Consider the following 24,519-nt stretch of genomic DNA (forward strand, 5'->3'; position numbering starts at 1 on the left):
AAGCTGTCCGGAGTCCCCACAATTAGGATCGACATATCTAGTGTTTGCTGTGGCCACAACATGCTCCCTATCGTTGTGGCAAGAAAAGATGCAGAGTTTGGAGACGTATGGGAGTGAGGCATGGGGTGGAGGGAGGTGAGATGAAGTTGATTGTCTGAGGCTGATTCACTGTGGAGTGGATGAAACTTCGCCTCCAGGGCCTGCCTCTTGTTGGCCCAGGGCTCTTCAGGACTTATGGCAGTGGGGTTGAGTGATAGGAGGGGGGTGTTCTAGTAATTGTGTATTTGTGATGCAGCAGTTGTTGTTGTTTTTTTTTTAAGATTCACCCCCCCCCAGTTGTATAATCTTTACCAGTAATATAGGTAAAATCCCTTGCACCCATGATTTATTCTTTGCAGAAGGATTAGAACCAGAGTTCTGAAAATTGGGCTTCATCAGAATTCCCTGGGAAACTCTGAAACATGCGAGATAGTACATTTTAGCTCAGCACAGGCCAGAGATAGTATTCAGAGGTGTGGGGTGACACTGGGGCTCCTCTGCCTCCTGGCTCTGCCTTGTGCTGAGCTCTCTTGCAGGCCAGGTGTATCAGTGGTACTCAGCTGGTTCTGACCAGAGCAGGTGGGTAGCAGTGGCTTCTCTCATCACCAGCTGTAGCTGCCAGAAGGTTCGGTGTCCAGGTCCACAGTTGATCTGGCTCCCCACTCAGACTTCCTCTGCCTACTGCCGACCCTGTTGCCTAATGTTCCATTTACAGACTTGGACCCGTCTCCTCACCTCCCATCACCTGCTCCTGCCTAGTCCCAAATGGAACCACACGCCAGGACCTGCCTGGTATAGGCTGTAGCTTGGTGCTTGGGACTTCATGTCCCAAGTCTTGTCCCACCCTCCCCAGCCTGCAATGGTTGTGGGAGCCTCTGGTTGCCTGCTGGGACCTCCTGCAGCCAGAGCCTACCTGCGAAAGCCACAGTAGGCATGTGTAAAGCCAGGGCCACTCTTGTTACAGATGTAACAAGATGTTACAGATTAACACTCTTATTGTTACACATCTTGCTACAGATGTAACACTCTTGCCTCACTCTTGGGAATGGGGAGACAGAGGCCACCAAAGGCATCTGGAGGAGAGTGCGCAGCCAAGCAGTGGTCAGTTGGGTGTGCATTTCAGAGTGGAGAGGCCTTGACTTGCTCCCCTATTCTAGGAGTTTGTGATCTGGGTTCAACCACACTGCTTTGGTAACCCCACTGATATTATGGGGGAAAAAATGGCACCTGTGAGTTTGCTGTTTAAATCATGAGTCATCTTTGTTGGGTTAAAAATAAAACTGTATTTCTCTAAGTTTTTTACTACCAATGGCATTTTAAAAAAATCCTTCAACTTAAGCAAACAGGACTGTTTTGTTTTACAAGGTGGTGTATTTGGGGCTAGGAGGGCCATATACCTACATGCATGTAAGTACAGGACAAGATCCCAGATACAGTTTTAGCTGAAGATCTGAATCAGTCCTGGTTTTGTTTTCATAATTCATTTTAATTCTGTGAACTTTAAAACATCTGTAAAAGCCTTTGACATGTTTGACACGTTTCTCAAGTCTCACAATTCTGTGTGTTCAACACTTAGCAAACGCTAATGAGGAAGCCTTACCGTATAGAACCAGAACTTGACAATGGGAGCATTATAGAATTCACAGATCTTCGTTCCGATGGGGATGCTTTTTTGCTTTTTGTGCTCATTTTCCTCATCACCCTTTTTTGAACCAGTGTCTGCATTCGCATCCTGGAAAACAATGGCACACAACAAGCAGGTTTCTAAATGGGAAGTGCACAGCAGTTAACAGATGGACGTCTTCAAAAATAAAGAATTACACCGAGTTCCCCCATTATTGTGGTTTCTAAACTCATGGCAAGAGAAATCTCAACAGTTTTGAGAATGAGAGTGAATTGATACTTTGTGATCAAGGGTGACACCAACCATATTCTCCTCTTCTTTCTCTTTGCCGTCTTCATTCTCCTTGGATGTCTGATATGAGAAGTCATCATATGTGCGAAACTCCAAAAACAAGATGGTAGGGGGAAAAAGAATCCCCATTATAACCTACATAGAATGAGAAAAAAATTTTTTTAAAGATTTTTAGATTTTTAAGCTCTGGCAATTCTAGAAAATGTTCCTAGTATACGTAAAATTTTTAAATTATGACCTTCAGTGTTACTCAATAAATTGAGCAGTCCTAGAAGAGCTTTGTCATTGCTCTGATGTTCTGTGGCTTACTCGGTTTGATATATTGGCAGAGTTGCAGACTGTGAAAAATTTAAGAACTTACACCAAATTATTTCAGATAGACAGCAAGCAGTATTGTGTGGAATCCTCTCTTAAAAAGCAGAGAGCTTACATTGCGTTTCAAAGAAGGTAAATCATTAAATTAAAATATAATAATATGAGTGAGAATAAATACATCATAATACCTTTAGCAAAGTAGATAGAAAATATTTTATATAGAAATGACTTAGATGTAAATGTGAATGTATGGATCAAGAATTAAAAGACGATGTAATTTGGGCTAGATCTAGACAAAAGGATGGCCTGGCCCATGGATGGAAAACTTTGTTGTCATTTTTATCGGTGCTGTGATACGTACCACCAATACAGAAATCTGTTCCCAATGTTCAGTGCTGAGTTTGAGAAATTTCCCTCAGTGATCCATTATTAAGAACACTACAAAGGGGTTATTTCTACCATATATTAAAAATTATACACAATTTAAAAATCCATAATTAAGATAGTATATGTGCATGAATAGACCAAACAAAGGAATAGAATAGAAAGTCCAGAAATAGATTCAAATACACATCGAAAATTAGTATAAGGTAAAAGTACCACCTCAAATTGGAAGAATAAAGATGGACTATTTAATAAAAGTGGTATTGAGAGGGCGCCTGGGTGGCTCAGCGGGTTAAAGCCTCTGCCTTCTGCTCAGGTCATGATCCCAGGGTCTTGGGATCGAGCCCCATGTCGGGCTCTCTGCTCAGCAAGGAGCCTGCTTCCCCCTCTCTCTCTGCCTGCTTCTCTGCCTACTTGTGATTTCTGACTGTCAAATAAATAAAATCTTAAAAAAAAAAAAAGTGGTATTGAGAAACTGCATGGTCATCCAGAACACAATTAAGTGGGATTCGACCTCTGCCCGGCCTAAATGAAAGATTAAAGATACCACAAAAGAAAAAAAAAGGTGGTAGTTGGGAAGAATGTGAAAGAACTTAAAAAAAAAAAAATCATGTGAGAATTTTTCAGAAAAAGGATGGTTGGAGGAAGACCTTTCTAATTATGCCCACAAATCAAGAAGCAATTATACCTTAATTAAAAAACAATTAGTAAAATAAAAGAAGCTATTAAAAAAAGATCAATTTTTTTAAAAAAAGCACAAAGTTCTGTACAGCCAAAAAACAAAAAACAAAACAAAACAACAACAACAAAGTCTTAATCAAAGTAAAAAACAACTCTGGAAAACATATTTGTAGCTCATGTGACAGGCAAAAGGCTAATCTTTCTCATTAGAAAGGAGTTCCTAGAAATTGAGAAAAAATTCCAACAATTCAACAGAAAAATAGGCAAAGGCGGTGAGCAGAGACATTGGTACTGAGAAGAAAATGTTCTCACCCTCACTCATAATAAGATAAATGCGCAGTAACTACATAAGGGTGTTGTTGTTTAACATCAGATTAGAAAAATTCAAAAGTTTACTAACCCCCCTGTGTTGGGGAGACTGTGGTAAAACAGACATTCTCCCACATTGTCGGTGGAAGTGTACATTGGAACCATCCCCACAGAGGGAGGCTGGTCAAACCTATCCAAGTTGCAAGCACATATCCCCACGGGGCCACCAATTCCACTTCTGAACATTTATCTAACAGATACATGAGACACCATTTGTGTCCAAGGGCCTCCACTGTGGCAGTGGGTATGATACCACAAGACCACAAGACAGGAGTGCCCTCCATGGGCTCGGAGGGGACTGACGAAATTTTAATCTGAAATAATGGGATACGACCCAGCTGGGAAAGAATAAGAACTTCCTATAATGATATGGAAAGAGCTCCCAGATCACGTGAAAAAGCAAGGTACTAAATAGTGTGTATGGCAGCTCCTGCGGAAAAGAGGATACAAAGAGAATGGTCGCTCCTAGTAGCTTTATATATGGAAGGACACACAAGGAACGGATTTCAGTGGCTGCTGCTGGGTGGGAACAGGGCAGATGGGGGCAGGTGTGGGAGGGAGACTCGTCATTCACCCTTTTAAATAGTTTTGTTTTAATTTTTGTGCATATCATATTAACTACTGTAAAAAGTTAGGTTAAAAAGAACAACCAAAAAGAATGATCCAGACCATTATTGCTTTAAAATAAGTGTATTTTCGGGGCACCTGGGTGGCTCAGCGGGTTGGGGCTCTGCCTTCGGCTCGGGTCGTGATCCCGGGGTCCTGGGATCGAGCCCTGCGTCGGGCTCTCTGCTCAGTGGGGAGCCTGCTTCCTCCTCTCTCTCTGCCTGCCTCTCTGCTTACTCGTGATCTCTGTCTCTCAAATAAATAAATAGATTCTTTAAAAAAAAAAGTGTATTTTCATGTTCCCAATGTAGAAATTTGGTGCTTAAAATTATCTATACCTCTTGGCAAACATAATATTTAAGAGAAGAATTAGGTGGGAAAAAAAGGAAGCGATTGAAGCTTAATCAACTTTCTTGGGTCTCTTTTCTGAATTTTATTTATTCATATTTTAATAATCAAAGAACATGGGCACGTGATTGAACATCTGAATGTCCTGGATGGACTCAGAGTGAAAAGAGAAGATCCCCTGCCACATCTCTCTTCTCAAATCCTGTTCGCCAGAGGCAAACTTGTAAATATTTTTTTATCATAGAATGAAACACGAATACAAAACACACATACATACACAAACACACAAACAAAGGCAGAGATTAATGAATCATCATAAGGTGAGCATCCTTGTAACCCATGCAAGTGATAAAATTGGTAGGTGTCAGCCACTGCAGAAGCCCCTTCACGTACCCCACCTGCATCACAAGCCCATCTCCAAAGGGACCTCCATAATGACTTTAAAGGAACAGGTTCCTTCTGTTCTTTTACAGCTTTATCTCCTGAGCATGCATTCCTAGACCTGGGTTGTCCAGTTTGGGGTCTATGAGTCACAAGTTGCTATGGAGCATTTGAAATGGGGTTGGTCTAAATCAGAAGTGCAAAGTACTCATCAGATTTCAAAGACTTAAAACAGAAACAGAATATTAACAACCTCATTAATGATTTTTTTCCTATTGATATGTCAAAATGATAATATTTTGTATATAATGGTTTAAATAGATACTAAAATTAATTTCAACTGTTATCTTTTTACTTTTTACAATATGCTTTTATTGACCAGACCCAGGTTCAAGCCCCTTGTTGAGAATGTAGATAATGTGTTCTTTCATCAGGAAGCTCTTGGTGATTTTAGGGACCACTGATGCCTGTTAGATTTGTTAGTTCACTCGGTGTTGCGAATTGGTGATATTCTAACTCTATCATTTATTTTTAAAAAATATTTTGTTTAAAGATGGTATCGGGAGGGAGACAAACCATAAGAGACTCTTAATGTCACAAAACAAACTGAGGGGGTCGGGGGTAGGGGGGTAGGGAGAGGGGGATGGGGTTACGGACATTGGGGAGGGTATGTGCTATGGTGAGTGCTGTGAAGTGTGTAAACCTGGCGATTCACAGACCTGTACCCCTGGGGCTAATAATACATTATATGTTTATTAAAAAATTTAAAAAATTAAAAAAATATTTTGTTTATCTATTTGAAAGATAGAGTATAAGTACAAGCAGAGGGGAGGGACAGAGGGAGAAGGAGAAGCAGACTCCCCTGCTGAGCAGAGAGCCCGATGTGAGGATCCATCTCTGGATCCCAAGATCATGACCTGAGCAGAAGGCAGATGCTTAACCAACTGAGCCACACAGGCACCCCTTATTGTTAATTTTTAGTTGGACTAAATTTATGAAGACTTTCACATTTCCCTTCATCTATCAGTGTTACCCATGGTTGAGATCATGTAGGAAATGTGGGCTAAATGCTTACTTCTTATTCAACTATCTTCCAGATAATGAATTGGTTTCTTACCATCCAGTAAAGTAATAGCATATGATTATAAACTCATGGATTTAAACATGTATGATATTTTTCCATCTATTGCTATTAGGAATGTTATTGAAAGCCAAATTGTCCCATCTTTGCCAGTGGAAGCCTCTTCAAGTGGGCTCCTGGTCTCCTTGTTCTTACCGTACTGGTCTTTGATAGTTTCTTTGCCATCTGATGTGTGAAGATGCTCAGGGCTTATCTTGTACATTTCCAGCTCTCCAGATCTGGAGTGAATCATTTCTCTAAGAAATTCTGTCTCCAGTTAGTGGGAAATTTATTTTAAGACCATAGTCTGGGCTTTGGAGATGTCTGTGACTTTTGGGGAGGTCATTGTCTCTAGGCTTTTCATTGGTCAGAGATGGAATAAGTTCATATTGATGCTTCCAGTTAAATACTATAGGCTTTCTGCTTGCCCCTTTTAGACTGTAGCCGTGTTTCCTTTTGTTCCACACTGAGTCCTAGTTCTCCAGGACTGGCACGATGTTAGAATTAATATATTCCTCGTTAGTTGCTTTAACTTTATAGTTTCAGAATAACAATGATAATACTACTATAATCAATTATGATTATTGAAAATAGTAATTTTGGGGGTGCCTGGGTGGCTCAGTGGGTTAAACCTCTGCCTTCGGCTTGGGTCATGATCTCAGGGTCCTGGGATCGAGCCCCGCATCGGGCTCTCTGCTCAGCGGGGAGCCTGCTTCCCCCTCTCTCTCTACCCGCCTCCCTGTCTACTTGTGATCTCTGTCTGTCAAATAAATAAATAAAATCTTTAAAAAAGAAAAGAAAACAGTAATTTTTTTGCACAGGTGCTCTGATTATCTCCTCCTTTTGAAAGTAATTATTATATCTACATTATCAGAACACATAGCCATTACATATTATGCTCTCTCCTTCTTAGCCTTCCCCCAGTCTCAGCTCTGTAAATAAATATCTATCTGAGGCTTACCATTAGTCCTTATACTGATGCCTCTCTGGTTATTTTGGTTCTTGGAATCTCATTCTCCTAACAGAGTCTTCAGAATGGCCTCCTAGGAACTGTATTTCCTGCTGTTCTTGCCTGTTGGTAAGAGTTAGTATGTACCCTTTATATTTAACAGTCACTTTTTGGGATATAAAATCCTGGCCTGTCATTTTTCTTCTGGGAGTATCTTTATATGATATACTCCATTTTTTTCTCCCTGACACAAGTGGTTGCTGTTGGAAGTCTGACAATAATCTTGTTGTTGTTGTGTTTTGCCTGGATGTCCGGAGGGTTTTTTCTTTTTCACGAAAATCCACTAATTTAAAAATGTGTGTTGATGTTAGCTCTCCTGGGTTGATAAACTCAGGTTTGGAATGTGTTTTTTCAACATATAATTTCAAATCATTTGTCTTCCAGAGAAATCTTTGAATTATATTTTAAGATAATTACTTTGAACTATTCCTGGTTTTCGTCCTTACAGATAAAAATTTCACATTTTTAACAACCTGAGTGATATTTGATACTGTTGTTTTTTTGTTAATGTAAGTATTACCTATTGACATCCTATTCCTCTGCTCCATTTTAATAGGCACAGGAATATTTTCAGTTCCTACGAAAATGCCTTTGTCATAAACTGAAATCCTTATCTCTTGTCTCAACAACTTTTGATACTCTCGATTGCCTGCTTTATTTTTGACTTTTTAAAAAGATTTTATTTATTATTTGTTTGACAGGCAGAGATCACAAGTAGGCAGAGAGGCAGGCAGAGAGAGAGAGAGGTAGAAGCAGGCTCCCTGCTGAGCAGAGAGCCCGATGTGGGACTCAATCCCAGGACCCTGGGATCATGACCTGAGCCGAAGGCAGAGGCTTAACCCACTGAGCCACTCAGGCGCCCCTCGACTGCCTGCTTTATAATATGGGTCATTCTCCTTCTCACTACCCTCCTTTCTGCCTTCCACCACCCAGTTTTCCCAAGCGGTGCCTTTGCTTCTGTATTTTCATACTTGGTGACATTTGTATCCTGTTTAAGAATCTTACTTGAGTTTTCAGTGCATTGTCTGTGGGACTATTCTAAAAGCTGAAAACCAAGAAAAAGCATTTCCATTTTCAGTACTATATAAATATTGTTTATTGCACGGCCATATGGCAATTTTAATGTAGAATTCTGGCGCCCCTAAAGGATCATGTTCTTGGCATCAGAGATCAAGTGGTCTTTTTTACATTCGACCAGCCACTCAGAATCATTCTGAATTTTAATTTGAATCCTAACTGAACCTTAACTTTTGTTTTCTTCCTGGAATTTGATTCCCCTTCTATGTTCTCATAAAGGATTTTCTTGTTAAGAAACTGTTTTCATTTAAAAAAAAAAGAAAGAAAAGAAAAGAAACTGTGTTTGTTGCCTTAACCTGTATCTCTGATGCTTGTAGCTGCTCAGTAATTCCATCTATTTATTGGAATTTATTGGAATTTACTGGAAGCACTTTCTTCTTGGATCTCATTGACTCCTTAAATTCATTTAATCTGACTGACTTTTAGTCCTGATGTTCAGTTCTCATATGGGGATAAAGTATCCTCTTTAAAATTTTTTTTAAGATTTTATTTATTTATTTGACAGACAGAAATCACTAGTAGGTAGAGAGGCAGGCAGAGAGAGAGGAAGGGAAGCAGGTTTCCCACTGAGCAGAGAGCCAGATATGGGCCTAGATCCCAGGATCCTGGGATCATGACCTGAGCCGAAGGCAGAGGCTTTAACCCACTGAGCCACCCAGGCGGCTCCCCTTCAAAATTTTAAGACACGGAGGGCCTTCTATTTGCCAGAGCCACACAGCATAACATTTAGTGTCTTTTCTTTACCCTCATGGCTCTCGCATGAGATTGGTGTAGTACTGCCATGAGGGACTGGCTTATCTGAAGATTAGAATCTCTCCTCAAGATAACCTAATAGTTGGTGTGCCTGGGTGGCTCAGTTGGTGAAGCATCCAACTCTTGATCTCAGCTCAGGTCTTGAACTCAAGGTCATGAGTTCAAGCCTTGCATTGGGCTTGATGATGGATGTGAAGCCTACTTGAAAGAAAAAGAAAGAAAGAGAGAAAGAAAGAAAGGTAACCTAGTCATTAGCAGTAGTAAACAGCAGAACTACGATTTCATCACAATACACTTTCCCACCCACTACCTCCTTTTCAAACCCATTCATAACCTCATATTCTCTTACAAACCCCATGTAATGAAAACATCGCCAATCAAAATAATATTACACAGCTTCAGAGTTGTAACGGGATCTATAGAAAGAGTTCAGATGTCTGCTTTAATGGCAGGAAGATGGCCTGTCCAGGGGGCATGTGGTTAGTTAGGGTGGACTCCAGGCTCCATAAGCCAGGCACGGTGATTAAGTTGGGCATTAGACCTCTTGGGTTCAGGTCCTGGACCCACGCCTTCCCGGCTCAGACCCTGGGCAAATTACTTAAGTCATCTGTGAGACGGGCATCTCCCTGGTGGGGTTGTTCAGAGGAATAAATGAAATAATGCACAGGAAGTGCCCAGCTCAGCAAGGTGCAGAGTCAGAGCTCACAACACGTCATTACGTACTTTCAGGCCGGGGTTCTTCCTCATCCGCAGCCTTCCCATCCACATGTCGGTCAGCAGCATCTGGCTACAGGTGTGAGCAATGAAGTCCCGGTGTTTGGCCGCCACCGCCAGCTTCAGGCAGGTGGAGTTGCTCCAGTTCTTGAGCTCGTAGGTCAGCAGTTTCATGGCGATCTGCTCGTCATGCTTATAGGACTGGTCTAACAGCTCCACTGCAAGCTGGCCGAAGTCTCTGGAGGGAAAGAAACCAGCCAGGGCTGAAGCTGCAGTGGCCACACACTCCTTGTTAGAGAGACATGTCCACAGGGACATCACAGAGCCACAGGACTCAGAATCCTTGATTTCCAATCTTCTGCGGTTGGGAAGCTCATGGGGTATGTCCCCAGATGGGAATGGCTGGGACCAGGGCTCTGTGCTCAGTCATGTTGGGGGACTGACTGCTCCTGCTGCAAATGGACTTTAGAATGACCCCACATTTGCCCTCAGGTCCCAGGGACACAGAGACGAGGAGACGAAGTTCTTTCCCTTGACTGTTCATGGAAAAGGGATGTAGACAGAAAGGAGAGCAAAGTCCCCGTGGCAATGGAAGTCAGAATATGGCTACCTTCTATGGAGGGTGCGGGTGGACATTGCAAGGGGATACCAGGAGGGCTGGTCGGTCTAGGTAAGGTCCTGTTCCTTGACCTAGCTTCTGGTCATAACAGTATGTTCTGTTTGTGAACACATACGTTTGTATGGATGCCTTTCTCTGCATGTGAGCAATTATTTCAGTAACACAGTGGTCACTCTCAGTGCAATGAAAGAGACGGGCTCTAGTTGTCATGGGGGCCTAAAGCATCAGGGCCCCGTTGTTGGAGGTGGAGGGTGGGAAAGTAGTGGGAGCCAAGCTGAGGAGAAGGGAGGAGAGGATGACACAAGTTGAACTACAAATATACAAATTTTTTTAAGATCTTTTTAAAAAATTATTTCCTTGAGAGAGAGGGAGCGAGAGAGAGAGCACAGAGGGAGAGGAAGAAGCAGACTCCCCACTGAGTTGAGATCCCAAGACCCTGAGATCACGACCTGAGCTGAAGGCAGACGTTTAACTAACTGAGCCACCCCAGCACCCCTGTAAACATAAAACTTATTCCATTTTCTGCATGACATTCCAATACTCAATGGCAGTCATAAACATTCCCTGTCCCTTCAACATTTTTCATGGAATGTGGTTAAAATAAAGTTCCAAAGTGATCACCCTTCGTGAAGATTTTGTTTCTCCATTTTTTGTAAGATTTCATTCCAATGATGAGCTGAAGGATACAGAAGGGAGGAATTATGTGGGGGGGAGGGGGGAGGAATGGCCTTCCCTGTTCCCTGAAAAGGGATGCTCTCTAGTCTCAGGTCCTACAGGCTGTAGGGTGACATATCACCATGAGAATCCTCCAGGAAGCAGAGGGACGGTGTTTACCAACCCACTGAGACAGGGGAATACCGCCCTATTTTTTTTAGATAACCTTGAATTCCCAATGTTTAGAAATCTAGTGATTTGGGAACTCACTAAATCTAATTTTATTTAGAAAATAAAAGCAGGGGCGCCTGGGTGGCTCAGTGGGTTAAGCCTCTGCCTTTGGATCAGGTCATGATCTCAGGGTCCTGGGATCGAGCCCCACATCAGGCTCTCTGCTCAGCAGGGAGCCTGCTTCCTCCTCCTCTCTCTCTCTGTCTGCCTCTCTGCCTACTTGTGATCTCTCTCTGTCAAATAAATAAATACAATCTTTAAAAAAAAAAAAGAAAGAAAATAAAAGCAGTGTGCCTCAGAAAAGAAAGATGTTAGATGTTGGCAGAGTTGCCTGTGTAGGCCTCAAGTTCCTGGTTCTGTAAAGTTGTATTGGGACTTCTGGGTTTTGGTTTTGCACGTAAGCGGCTTGGAAGTGACCAGTCTGTCCTCACAATAAGTGAAAAGCTGGACAAACTGAAAATTGACAGCTCTTCTAAACTCATCAGAGAATTGAGATCACAACGCACACTGCTGCTCCCAAAACTGCAGAGACAGACAGAGAAATACGTCAGTGGGCCCTGTTTCTTAACAAGGCCTGCCGGAAGGAGAAACGAGTTAGCCATAGACTAACTTACTGGGGTATTATGAGAGCCTAACTGTCCTGGGAGAAGGGAAATACCCAACCGCAGGACCCTCTGGCTGTCCTGTCCCACCTAAATGAGAGAAGGAGCACTTGAGAAAGTCAAGCTGAGAAGTAATGTTCACTAGAGTTGTACACTTCTGTGTGTTTCAGTATGGAAATCTGTTTTACTGTCTTTGCCTTAACATTATGTTTCCATAGTTCCCATGAGAGGGCAGTAAAAAAAACAAAACAATGACAGTCTAGAAATACCTCAGAGAAACAGAAGGAAAAATATTGACATGATGGACAAAGTGATTTATGACCAAGCTTTAAACATAATGGGACTTAAGTGAGAAATGCATTTGTCACCCTCCCCCAAGGGGACAGGTCCTCAGGACAATAGTCTCTCCCAGTTGTTAAATTCCCTTGAGACACTCACTTTGAGTTGTTGTCCAGATCCTGGGAGATATCGTCCACCAGCTCACTCTCGGAGGACTCGTGGGCCATTGACTTGTACAGCTTACAGGCCACGAGGGCCTTGGCCATGCTCTCCTCGCCTCGCTGCCAGAGGAAGACCGCCATTTTCTGACGCTTCATCAGCACGGCCCACACCATCAGCTCGTGGAAGGGGTACTGGAACCGACTCACGGCAGGGTCATCCACGTCAATGTCAATCTCTTCCTCCTTCTTCTTCTTTTTCTTCTTCTTCCCTTTGGCTGGAGGCTCATCATCCTGAGGGGAGACAAGCACCTTTTTTCACGGTTCTGTCATCAGTGCACAGCAAAGGATTTCATGACTACCGAAAGAGGAAAACCCTTTTGTCAGTGGTAATAAAGAGATTTTGTAAATACATCTGAGGTTCCCATTCAGTATATTAATTCTTGTGGAAAGAAGGACATGTGTTTATTATAATAAGGAAAACACCTAAACCCCAAATGGACTGAAAAGGCATGCTAGAGTCTGATGACTTTACACCTCTGGGTTGGCAGGTTTTTGTTTTTGTTTTTTTTTTTTCACAAGCCTTTAAAAATTGAGGAGAATACAAATAACAAGTATAATGGGCATGTGGAGGAACCCTCTTACACTGTTGGTGGGAATGCAAGCTGGTGCAGCCACTGTGGTAAACAGTATGGAGGTTCCTCAAAAAGTTAAAAATAGAGCTACCCTAGGAGCCAGTAATTCCACTGCTGGGCATTTACCCAAGGAAAACAAAAGCACTAATTTGAAGAGATACATGTATCCCTATCTTTATTGCAGTATTATTTACAATAGCTAAGATGTGGAAACAACATGTGTCCATCAACAGATGAATGAATAAAGAGGTGGAATTTACACACAATGCAATATTACTCAGCCATAAAAAAAGAATGAGATATTGCCATTTGCAACAACATGGATGGAAGTAGAAGATATGATGCTAAGTGAAATAAGCCAGACAAAGACTAATACCACATAATTTCACTTACATGTGTAACCTAGCAAACAAAACAAACAAATAAGCAGACAAACAAAAATCCCAGACTTATATACAGACAAAAATCTGGTGGTTACCAGAGGGGATGATGTGGAGGGATGGGTGAAATCAGTGAAAGGGACTCAGGGGTACAAACTTCCAGTTATAAAATAAGTAAGTCATAGAGGTGAAAAGTACAGAATAGGCGATATAGTCAATAATGTTGTAGTGACATTGCATGGTGACAGATGATGATAACATTTATTAGGGTGAGTGCAGAGAAACGTATAGAATTGTTGAATCAGGGTGCCTGGGTGGCTCAGTGGGTTAAGCCTCTGCCTTCGGCATCGGCATCAGGCTCTCTGCTCAGCAGAGAGCCTGCTTCCTCCTTTCTCTCCCTCTGCCTGCCTCTCCGCCTACTTGTGATCTCTGTCAAATAAATAAATAAAACCTTAAAAAAAAAAGAATTGTTGAATCGGTCATATATGGGAAACTAATGTCACATTGTGTGTCAAATATACTTCCAAATTTTTGAAAAAGCCTGAGGACATGCTACAAAACTGAAAGAAGGAATACACTAAAACACAAACAGCATCACGGGAGAGGTCAAGTTTATTTTCTTGGGGAAGTCTCCCAATATCCATGTCAGACATAGGTGACCAGAGATGAATAGGAAAACGTAGAAGGGGAGAGAAAAAAATGTTGTAGGTTTTCTCTATCAATGTTTAAAGGAAGCAAACGTTCCTTTTTAAATGAGCTTTGTCCTTTCATGTGTGTGGTGCAGAGGGAAGGCCAAAATTTCCATTCCCTCAAGGGATGATGAGGGACTGTTCTGAAAATAGAACAGGATCCAAAAGAAAGGTGGGTCATGACAGGGAGAATCGGGGTGAAACTGGGAGCAAGATTAATTAGGTGGGCTGAGGTTATTGCAGGCTAAGACTTCAGTACTCAGTGGAATAACAGACGTGGGTATTTATTCCTTTGCAAACAGCTTTCCCATCAATTACCTACACTTATTCTTCAATGACTCAGAGGTTGTGAATTTCTTCCATTCCCTCAGATGAGGAAGTTGTGGCCCAAAGTCTGAATAACTTGCCCACATTCACCCAACCAGAGTGGCTGGGTTGGAGGCCTGGCCCGCCAATTCCTATCATGCGTCATTCATGACTGACCTAATTGTTATAGCTTCGTTTTTTAAAAAATTTAATTCAATTTTATTTTTTTCAGTGTTCTTGAATTCATCGTTTATGCATCACACCTAGTGCTCCATGCACTACCTGCCCTCCATAACACCCACCACCAGGCTTATCCCCCCACCCCACGCAAAACTCTCAATTTGTTATAGTCTCTTAATGAGTTGTAACATTTCTACTGAAACTGCCATACCTTGTCCTGGATTTAAATGTTTTTGTTCTAATTTTCTAAACGGTCACAGTAAAACTACAGTCACAGTAATTTAGGGGAGGTTGTTCTATATAGGTTAAAAATTGCCACATACAGAGGACATGAACAGATATTTCTGCAAAGAAGACATTCAGATGGCCAAGAGATGCATGAAAAAGTGCTCCACATCACTCGGCATCAGGGAAATACAAATCAAAACCACAATGAGATACCACCTTACACCAGTCAAAATGGCTAAAATTAACAAGTCAGGAAATGACAGATGCTGGCAAGGATTCGGAGAAAGGGGAACCCTCCTACACTGTTGGTGGGAATGCAAGCTGGTGCAACCACTCTGGAAAACAGCATGGAGGTTCCTCAAAAAGTTGAAAATAGAGCTACCCTATGACCCAGCAATTGCACTACTGGGTATTTACCCTAAGGATACAAACGTAGTGAACTGAAGGGGCACGTGCACCCGAATGTTTATAGCAGCAATGTCCACAATAGACAAACTATGGAAAGAACCTAGATGTCCATCGACAGGTAAATGGATAAAGAAGATGTGGTATATATATATACAATGGAATACTATGCAGCCATCAAAAGAAATGAAATCTTGCCATTTGCGACGACGTGGATGGAACTGGAGGGTATTATGCTTAGCGAAATAAGTCAATCAGAGAAAGACAACTATCATATGATCTCCCTGATATGAGGAAGTCGAGAAGCAACATGGGGGGTTTGGGGGGTAGGAAAAGAATAAATGAAGCAAGATGGGATTGGGAGGGAGACAAACCATAAGAGACTCTTAATCTCATAAAACAAACTGAGGGTTGCCGGGGGGTGGGGTGGGGGTAGGGGGGTAGGGAGAGGGTGGTTGGGTTATGGACATTGAGGAGGGTATACGCTATGGTGAGTGCTGTGAAGTGAGTAAACCTAGTGATTCACAGATTTGTACCCCTGGGGCTAATAATACATTATATGTTAATAAAATAATAATAATAATAAAAAACATTAAAAAAATAAAAAAATTGCCGCATAGAAATTTAAAAATAAACACAGCTTTCCTTTCTTTTCTTTTCTTTTTCTTCTTTCTTTCTTTTTTCTTTACAGGTCATTTTTAAAAAATTTTTTCTTTTTTAAAAATTTAATTATATATATATTTTTTATTTTATTTCTTCAGTGTTTCAAGATTCATTGTTTATGTACCACAACCAGTGCTCCATGCAATGCATGCCCTCCATAACACCCACCACAAGGCTCACCCATTCCCCCACCCCAGAGTCCACAGTCTCTCAAGGCTCAACTCCCCCTTCGATTTCCCCCAATTCACTTTTCCTTTCCTTCTCCTAATGTCCTCCATGTTATTCCTTATATCCACAAATAAGTGAAACCATATGATAATTGACTCTCTCTGCTTGACTTATTTCACAGCTTTATTTTCAAGAATATACTAAGTTAGCCCTGCGTCATGCTCCATGTTGGGAGTGGAAAGTGCTTAAGACTCTGTCCCTCCCACTGCCATTCTCCACCTCTAAAAAAAAAAAATATATATATATATATTTTTAGTATTCTTATAAGAATATTATATATTCTTATATATTCTATACGTACATATTCTTAAAAAATATATATAAAATATATATTTTATATATTTTATTTATTTATATTATATAAATACAAATATATTTTATATATTATAGAGTTGTTAAAATTTATATATTTTAAGAATAAAATATATATATTCTTAAAATATATATATATTTTTTAAGAATATACCAAATTAAGAATATACCAAATTAAATAAAAATCCACAAATGGCTATGAAATGTTATAAAACAGAAGCCGTTTAAGCCTACCTTTCAATAATACATAGTATCAAAATACTAATTGTATAAAAATTCTTTTAAAATAGTTTTAAAATTGCTGGAGAGAGGATATAACAAACAAGGAGTTAATTTTCCTACACTGCTACAAAGCAACAAGAAAAAGAGAAACAACTCAATAAAATAAGAAAGTATAAAGAGAAATGGACACATCCACTGTCACAGTAAAGAGTCCCTGAATGTACTTCACTCCCAAATGAACTTGAAAAAATTCCTAAATATGGAAACAAATTAAATTACGTAATTATCAATTTGATCTGACAACTAAATATAAGAAATGTTCCTAACAAACCAAGAATACATATGTATTTCCACCATACATGGATCATTAACAAAACCCCCACCAAGGACCCCAAGTCCTTTGAGATTTTTCTATCTCAACAGATTCCACATACTACAAATCACAGAGTCGACTTATCAAAGAATAAAACTAGACATCAACAACAGTAGAATAACAACAGAGGAGTCTGCATCTGGAAAAATTTAAATGCACTTCTGGATTTTAAATGCTCTTGGATTAGGGGTGCCTGGGTGGCTCAGTCAGTTAAGTGTTTGCCTTGGGCTCAGGTCATGATCCCAGGGTCATGGGACTGAATCCCTCCTGGGGAAATCCCTACTCAGTGGGGAGTCTGCTTCTCCCTCCCCCTCTGACCCTCCTGGCCACCCCTCCCACTTCTGTTCTCTCTCTCTCTCTTTCAAATAATAATAATAACTTTAAATGCTCTTGGATTAAAGAGGAAATTATAAGCAATTTAGAAATAAATGACAATGAAGGTTCTACTTACCTAAACATGTGTGATATGAAAACAATGCTCAGGGAAAAATTTATACCTTTCATGTGTTTATTGCAATAAAGGGAAGATTGAAAATGAATGAAACTCCCATCAAATGGAGTCTATAAAAACAATACAGTAACTGTAGAAAGTATATGGAAGGAATGAATAAAAATGTAGGAGACGTTAATAAGAACAAAAAGAGAAAAAAATAAAGTTGTTTGATACAGCAAAAATACCAATCAAATACGTAGGACAGTTTGGTTAAGAAAAAAAAAAAAGAAGATATAATTTTAAAAAATCAGAAGGGCACACAACTAAGATATTGAGGAGACTGAAACAGAATGTAATATAAAGATTTATACCAATGAATTTGAAAATCTAGATGAAACAAATTGTTTCCTAGGAAAGTCTAAAGATTTTATTTATTTATTTGAAAGCAAGTGAGAGAGTGAGAGAGAGAGCGTGCACAAGCAGGGAGGAGGGGCAGAGAGAGAGGGAGACTCAGACTCCCCACTAAGCAGGGAGCCCAATGTGGGACTCAATCTCAGGACCCTGGGATCATGATCTGAGCCAAATGCAGATGCTTAACCAACGGAGAGACCCAGGCACACCCCTCCTTTTAAAAAGATTTATTTATTTATTTGTCAGAAAGAGAGAGAGAGGGAGCAAGCAGAGGGAGCAGTGGGCAGAGGAAGAAGCATGCTCCCTGCTGAGCAAGGAGCCTGAGGTAGGACTTGATCCCAGGACCCTGGGATCATGACGTTGTCTAGGAAAATCCAAATGACAAAAGTGGACTCCAGAAAATAGAAAGCCTGAACGGACTCATGGAGTGGTTATGAAGGTGGTGAAAGATATACCTCTAAAAAGAGAAGCGGGTCTAGGCTATGTGGGCGAACTTTCACCCAAAAGATAAACCCTACATGATGTAAAGAACGTGAGAGAATAGGAAATTATAGAAAGTTCCATATCGCAGTCCTTGTAAGACCACAGCTCCATCAACAATGATGTAACAATGTTAAAATCAGTCTTCGCAGTGAACACAGAATCGACACCTTCCACCCTGAGTCCATATAGTAATCGGGATGCTATTTAACTCATGAATTTATTTGAGAATCTTTTTTTTTTTTTATAAAAGGTTTTATTTATTTATTTGTCAGAGAGAGTGAGCACAGACAGACAGAGTGGCAGGCAGAGGCAGAGGGAGAAGCAGGCTCCCTGCTGAGCAAGGAGCCCGATATGGGACTCAATCCCAGGACGCTGGGATTATGACCTGAGCTGAAGGCAGTCACTTAACCAACTGAGCCACCCAGGCATCCCTATTTGAGAATCTTAACAATAGTCTTAATTTGCTGTGTCATGGTATTCTTCCATTCGTGTACATATTTTCATGTCTAGTGCTTTGTTCTTAAGGTTCCTTGTTAAGCTGATTTCTGGGTGCTTTTGTTCTATTGGGAGAGAACTTTAATTGATTTTCCTGAATTTTCTAGACACAAAATAGTATTTTTTGCTCTAATAATTTTTCCTTCCTTTTAAGTATTCTTTTTAAGTAATTATTTTCTCCCCTTTCGGAGTATTCTTCCTTTAACGTTTATTTTTTTTTTCATGTGGTACAATTCCTAGAAAACTTTAAAAAAACTAATGGGGTTCATTATGATGGCAACGATAATGGGCATGCTTGTCTTCTTGATGTTAATAAAAATGACTCGAGGACACTAGTGTTCAGTCATAGATTTCTGACTACATACATGTATTTTAATCGTATCAGGGGGTATTTTTTATCTTATCATTCTATTTTTTTCATTCTCTTTCTAGTAAACTTAAAAAACAAATTAAGGAAACTGTTTTTCAATTCTTCTTTAGCATCTGTTGAAAATGCTGTTTTACCATTTTCCTTCTTTGACTTCTTGATATGATGCAATATACTCAAAACTTACTAACGTTAAATTATATTTGCATTCTTAGAAGACTTTAATTACTTACTTAGAACTTTTAAGATATGCAGCTGAATTTCTTTCACTATTATTTATGATTTTGAGGGCTTTTTTGGTTGTTCTTGTTTATTCTCTGTTTACTTCTGGAACTATGGTTTTGCTAACTCTATAAAATGAATTAAGTAGTTTTTACCTTTTTTGGAATGCCTGTCTATCTAAATAAGTGTTGGTGGTATAGGGTAGTGGATCGATCCATTGAAAGCAACTGCCAGTCTACATTAAACAAATACAACACAAAGAGGCTACACGTATTTGATGAAGATATAAAACCAATGAAAACATATCATACTTACTTCCATTCCTAGAAGTTTAAGAGCTTTAGGCTGCATAATAAAAGAGGAAAAAAAACATCCATTTAATCAGGTAATAATAGTAGTAGCAGTAATGTTAGTAGTACATTGGCAGTGTTGTTAGTAGGGGACAGAATCCTGGGTTCAGAAGTACTTGGTATCATTAACAATTAAGGGAAATACCCAAGGAAAGGAAATGCTTTAATATGGATGCTGTTTCTGGACAGCCAAAGTCAGGTAAGGAGAAAGATGTGCAGACACATGACCCAGGTAGAACCAGAGAGGTTCACTAACAGAAACGCAGACATGGAGTTTGTGGGGCTCTGTGCGGGGGGCGAGAGGAGAGCTTCATGGAAGATCTGGCATTTGAGTTGGTCTTGTGATGGGCGTGGCATTTTGATCAGGGGAAAGACGTGGCTGGTACAGTAATACAATTTGAGTTTGGCAGAGGTTTGTGGTCTCCCGTGACAGCGTGGGACAGCTCTTGGGCTGACAGAGAGGCTTGGATGCTGTCATAATGAGGTTGGCCATGATTCCTCAGGTGGTGGAGAACACTGTAAGTATTTGAGCAAGCAGTGCAGTGTCATGTCCCTTGCTTTGGTAGATGAAGGTGGCTACGGTGGTAGGGTGGATTGGAGAAGGCAGAGACAAGGGAGCCCGGGAGGAAGTCTACCATAGACAAAAGACAGGGAGCAGATGTAACCATGGGCCAAGGGCCTGCCTTGCTGAGGGAGGTAAAGGCTGTGGGTAAAACATGGGCATCTCTAGGGACCATGCAGCCTCACACCTGGATAGCTACAGGAGGAAGGACAGGTATCCTTGGGGATGGGGTGATGAACTTGGCTTTGAACAGGCTGAGTTATATTGGAAAGGACAGCAGGGGACCATAGAACATCACAGGTTCATTTTGTTCTACCCTCTTAGGTCCAAACAAGTTGTTGTAAAGGGTCCGAAAGCTCTTCCGGGTATAATTGCAGCGGTATGCCCCGCCCATGAGATACTCCAGCACAAGCCCTATGTCGATGAGGCTGATGTGGTAATCAGGTGGCAGGTTGCCCTAGAAGAAAAGAAGCCGTGTCTCAGGCCTTGCAAGAATGCATTCCAACTGTGGTCTTCATCACACACCTTGGGCATAAGTGGCCATTCCTGGCTACCACTTGGGTGCTGATGTATGGAGTGGAGTATTAAACAATAATCAGTCTATTACCATATGACTGAAGGAGATGAGGGGGTAAGCCATACTTCAGAAAATGGGTTAAACTTTCCCAGTGAGAACAGTTAGAAACCCATGAGAGGGCAGGGTAGAGCCCTGGGCTTGCCCATGGGCTGGGTCAAAATGGCCTGCAGTGTGCCCTCTACATCTGTAGAGGAGAGAGTCTGCAGCTGGCCTGGGACCTCCTTTGTGAGAGCAGATGAGTCATGTTGAGAAGGTGCTTTGATAGCTGCTTGCCCGGGAGAAGCCCGCTTTAGGAGCCTGGAATCCAGCTTTTGTGCTGAAGGAGGCACAAAATATATAATATTTTATATTATAATATATTATATAATATATTATAAAATATTTTATATTATAATATATTATAAAATATAATATAAAAATATTATATTTTATAATATAAAATTTTATAATATAAAAATTTTATATTATAAAAATAAGATCTTACCAACTGGAAAATGAATCAATCAGATAACTACATCATTATTAAATAGATAGGAGGACTCCATGGGAGGCACTGGGAAGAGTATCCTTGGGGCTGCGAATTTCTTAGAGAAAGCTCCACATGGTGCCCTGTGACTTTTGGGGGGACAAAGTATCTGGTGTGACTGAGAGTCAGTGAAGGGGCAGAGCGTTTCAACAAAATACAACAGGGTATGTTGAGACGAGGTTGGCCAGTCATTCACGTTGCTGGACAGCTGACTTACCCAGGGGGCAGAGGGGACCAGTGAATTGTAAGGATTTTGTTTTCTATTATTGATTGTTTAATTTCACTTGGCTGAAATGATGGTGAGAACCCAGGGTTCGCGTGCAGATTACACATTCCCAATGTCCTCCCTTTACTTCAGAACTGGCCACATTTACCGAATACTTCACTCCGTAGAAACTTGCATTGACAAGTTTGTTCAGCTCCCGTCCGGATTCTCCACCCTATCCCGAATGCCATTTGCAAAGATAAGGAGATGCAGCCCTGCCCTCGGGGAGCTCACTGTTCTAGAGGAGAGGCAAAGCCACAAACCCTGAGTCTGGCCCTGAACTCCTGAACTCTGGGTGGGTGAGAGGGTACGCAGGGACTTTCTGTAGGAGGCGCCCATGAGGTGGCTAGGAGCCGGAGGAGCAGAAACTGCAGGGGCCAAAGAGGAAGGGCCCTGCAGACAGGAGAACTGCATGGGCCCCGGAGAGTCTGGCATGGATACCCCGTGGTGGGGATGGGATGGGAAAGAGTAGGGGATATGGACGAACTGGGCCCAGGGGGGTACAATTTTTTTTGGAAGACCTTGAACGTCATGAGATTTTGGAGGATTTTAAGTCGGGGAGTCCTGTGACTGGGATGGTCATGGAGTGTGGGGCCGGAGGTAGAAAGAGGGTTCTTGAAGCCATTTAGGTGAGAAATGGTTGGGTCTGAACTTGGGTGGCTGGGGCTTTTGAATGTTTGCTCTTCCTAATCTAAGAGATCTGGGAAATCAGATTCCTGATGGAGGAAGCAAGGGTACTGGTCCCTCTTGGTTCCCGGAAGCACCAATAATTCACTCATTCAATGAATGTCTGTAGAAACTGAATTCTTGTATTCTTAGAAGTAGACATTTGTATAAAGGATGGCCAGACTATCCAGGACTCTGAAAACTCTCTTCTCTCATTTGAATTATTTTCTCTTGCTCAGAATACAAATACACGTTCCACGCTTTGCAAGCCAGGGACTGCATCCTCGAGAAATGAATCACTCACACCTTAACTCAGTCTAATCCTGTAGCGTGTGACGACATGACAGAACAGGGATCGGATGAGATCCTACAAGAACACACACTCTAGTAGTCAGCAGCAGTGGAAGGGGGGGGAAACATCTATCACTCACTAATGAGAGAACAGGAAGAATGACTGCGTCGGTCCACAGAACACACACAGTGACATGAGGCAAGTTCCTTCTGGAAGCTGGCTCAGCGAAGGAGAGAGCAGCGGATCTTAAAGGAGATACAGAACAGGAGACTCCACCGACAGATGGGAGCTCAGGTCAGGGGTAAGATGACACTCCCTGGCTGTTGCCCCAGGCAATGGAAATGGTGCCAAGCTGCCGTAACCAATAGTCATTCAACACGAGCCTAGCGTGTGTGCGGATGAACATGAACTTGAAAAACATATATTAGTTTTAAGGAAGTTCTTTTATGGAAAGAGGAGCTCCTTATTTCTGATGCCGCCAATAATATGACAACACATTTCAGAAATGTAAAAATTGCTTTATAAAATGTCTTATTGAAAGACACCATTGGGTAGGAATTGCAAAATGGCAGACTGACCTTTTTTACATCCCTCACCAGCAAATGAAGTGTGTTCGGTGGACCCAGCCTCTGAAAGAGAAGCATTCAGCCATATTAAACATGTTTTTCTCTTGAGTTCTTGGAGCTAAATCCTACCCTACTCTGTAGAAGTAATGAATTGTGAGAGCTGGACTGTAACCCACGATCAGTAAGTTTCTTCTACAAGATAGGACCGGTTGGGGTGAAGAAGTACCCAACGTGTTCAAAGATACGTTAACTGCTTTCTAATGAATTTTTTTAAAATATTTTATTCATTTATTTGGCAGAGAGAGTGAGATCACAAGCAGGCAGAGAGGCAGTCAGCGAGAGAGGAAGAAGCAGGCTCCCTGCTGAGCAGAGAGCCTGATGCAGGGCTCGATCCCACATGACCTGAGCCGAAGACAGAGGCTTAATCCATTGAGCCACCCAGGTTCCCCCTGAATTTTTTTTAAAGATCGTCTTCTGGTGTGCAATATTGTGTGAGAAAGTCAGCAAGGACCAAACAAGTGCTGAGGACTGTTTTCACTGTGAAAAACTTTAGAATGGGGACAGGGAATGTAAATTCTCAAAATCCACATTGTAATAATAAACGCCAAGAGGATTTCGCCAGTATACTTGGATTCTCAGAGAGTGGAGCTCTTTGCTGGGAAAACTCAGGGAAAGCTTAGTTGTCCATTGTTCACTGAAGCTGCTTAAAAAAGTGGGAGTCCCAGGGCACCTGGGTGGCTCAGTCATTGAGCGTCTGTCTTGGGCTCAGGTCGTGGTCCGGGCATCCCTGGATCAAGCCCCGTGTCAGGCTCCCTGCTCAGCGGGAAGTCTGCTTCTCCCTCTCGCATTCCCCCTGCTTGTGTTCCCTCTCTTGCTGCCTCTCTCTCTCTCTCTCTGTCAAATAAATAAATAATCTTAAAAAAAAAAACAATAAACAAAAAACAAAACTGGGAGTCCCACGGAACTGCTCACCCCGGGGAACTTTTCACTCTGCGAATGATTTAGGAAGCTAGATTCCCTCTTTGTAGAAACTGGTCTTCACATACCGCACCTGGGTTCTTACTGCCGCTGTCTGGAGAGGCAAGGTCGTACTGGTAAGGACGTGAACCTAAGCCGTGGCCCGCATGGGGGAGAACAGCCACCTGCCCCCCACCCCGCTAAAACCAGTCAGTAATGCAAACCAGGCACTGCTGATGAACCCCGTCAGACGGCAGCTCCCCACGGCCCTCCCTCCTTCTGGAACACTCACCGTGTTGTAAAGCTCTTCCAGCCTCGGGATGGTGAGAAAGTGCTGCATGTTCACTCCGTTTTCAATCAGGAGCTTCACGAAGTCCACTCGATCTAAGACTAGAGCGTCCAGCATGGCTTGTTCCAGAGCGTTCACCTGAACGAAGCAACCAGAGGGGCTCGTGAGCGGCCTCCCAGAGGG

General features: G+C 41.7%; 1 protein-coding gene across 1 annotated transcript in view; it reads right to left on the bottom strand.

The window, feature by feature from the left end:
• The window catches only part of TRPM1 (transient receptor potential cation channel subfamily M member 1), a 58,717-nt gene that overhangs the window by 32,768 nt on the left and 1,430 nt on the right, over window positions 1–24,519 (bottom strand). Inside the window, exons 2-9 of the mRNA XM_080809661.1 lie at window positions 24,340–24,474; window positions 23,103–23,153; window positions 20,515–20,655; window positions 19,602–19,631; window positions 12,256–12,548; window positions 9,721–9,949; window positions 1,967–2,089; window positions 1,640–1,771 (exon numbers count right to left, since the gene is read on the bottom strand). Of these exons, the coding sequence (XP_080665787.1) occupies window positions 1,640–1,771; window positions 1,967–2,089; window positions 9,721–9,949; window positions 12,256–12,548; window positions 19,602–19,631; window positions 20,515–20,655; window positions 23,103–23,153; window positions 24,340–24,474 (1,134 nt within the window). The remainder of the gene's footprint in view (window positions 1–1,639; window positions 1,772–1,966; window positions 2,090–9,720; window positions 9,950–12,255; window positions 12,549–19,601; window positions 19,632–20,514; window positions 20,656–23,102; window positions 23,154–24,339; window positions 24,475–24,519) is intronic.

This window comes from Martes martes, assembly GCF_963455335.1.
Source record: "Martes martes genome assembly, chromosome: 7".
Lineage (NCBI taxonomy): Eukaryota > Metazoa > Chordata > Mammalia > Carnivora > Mustelidae > Martes > Martes martes.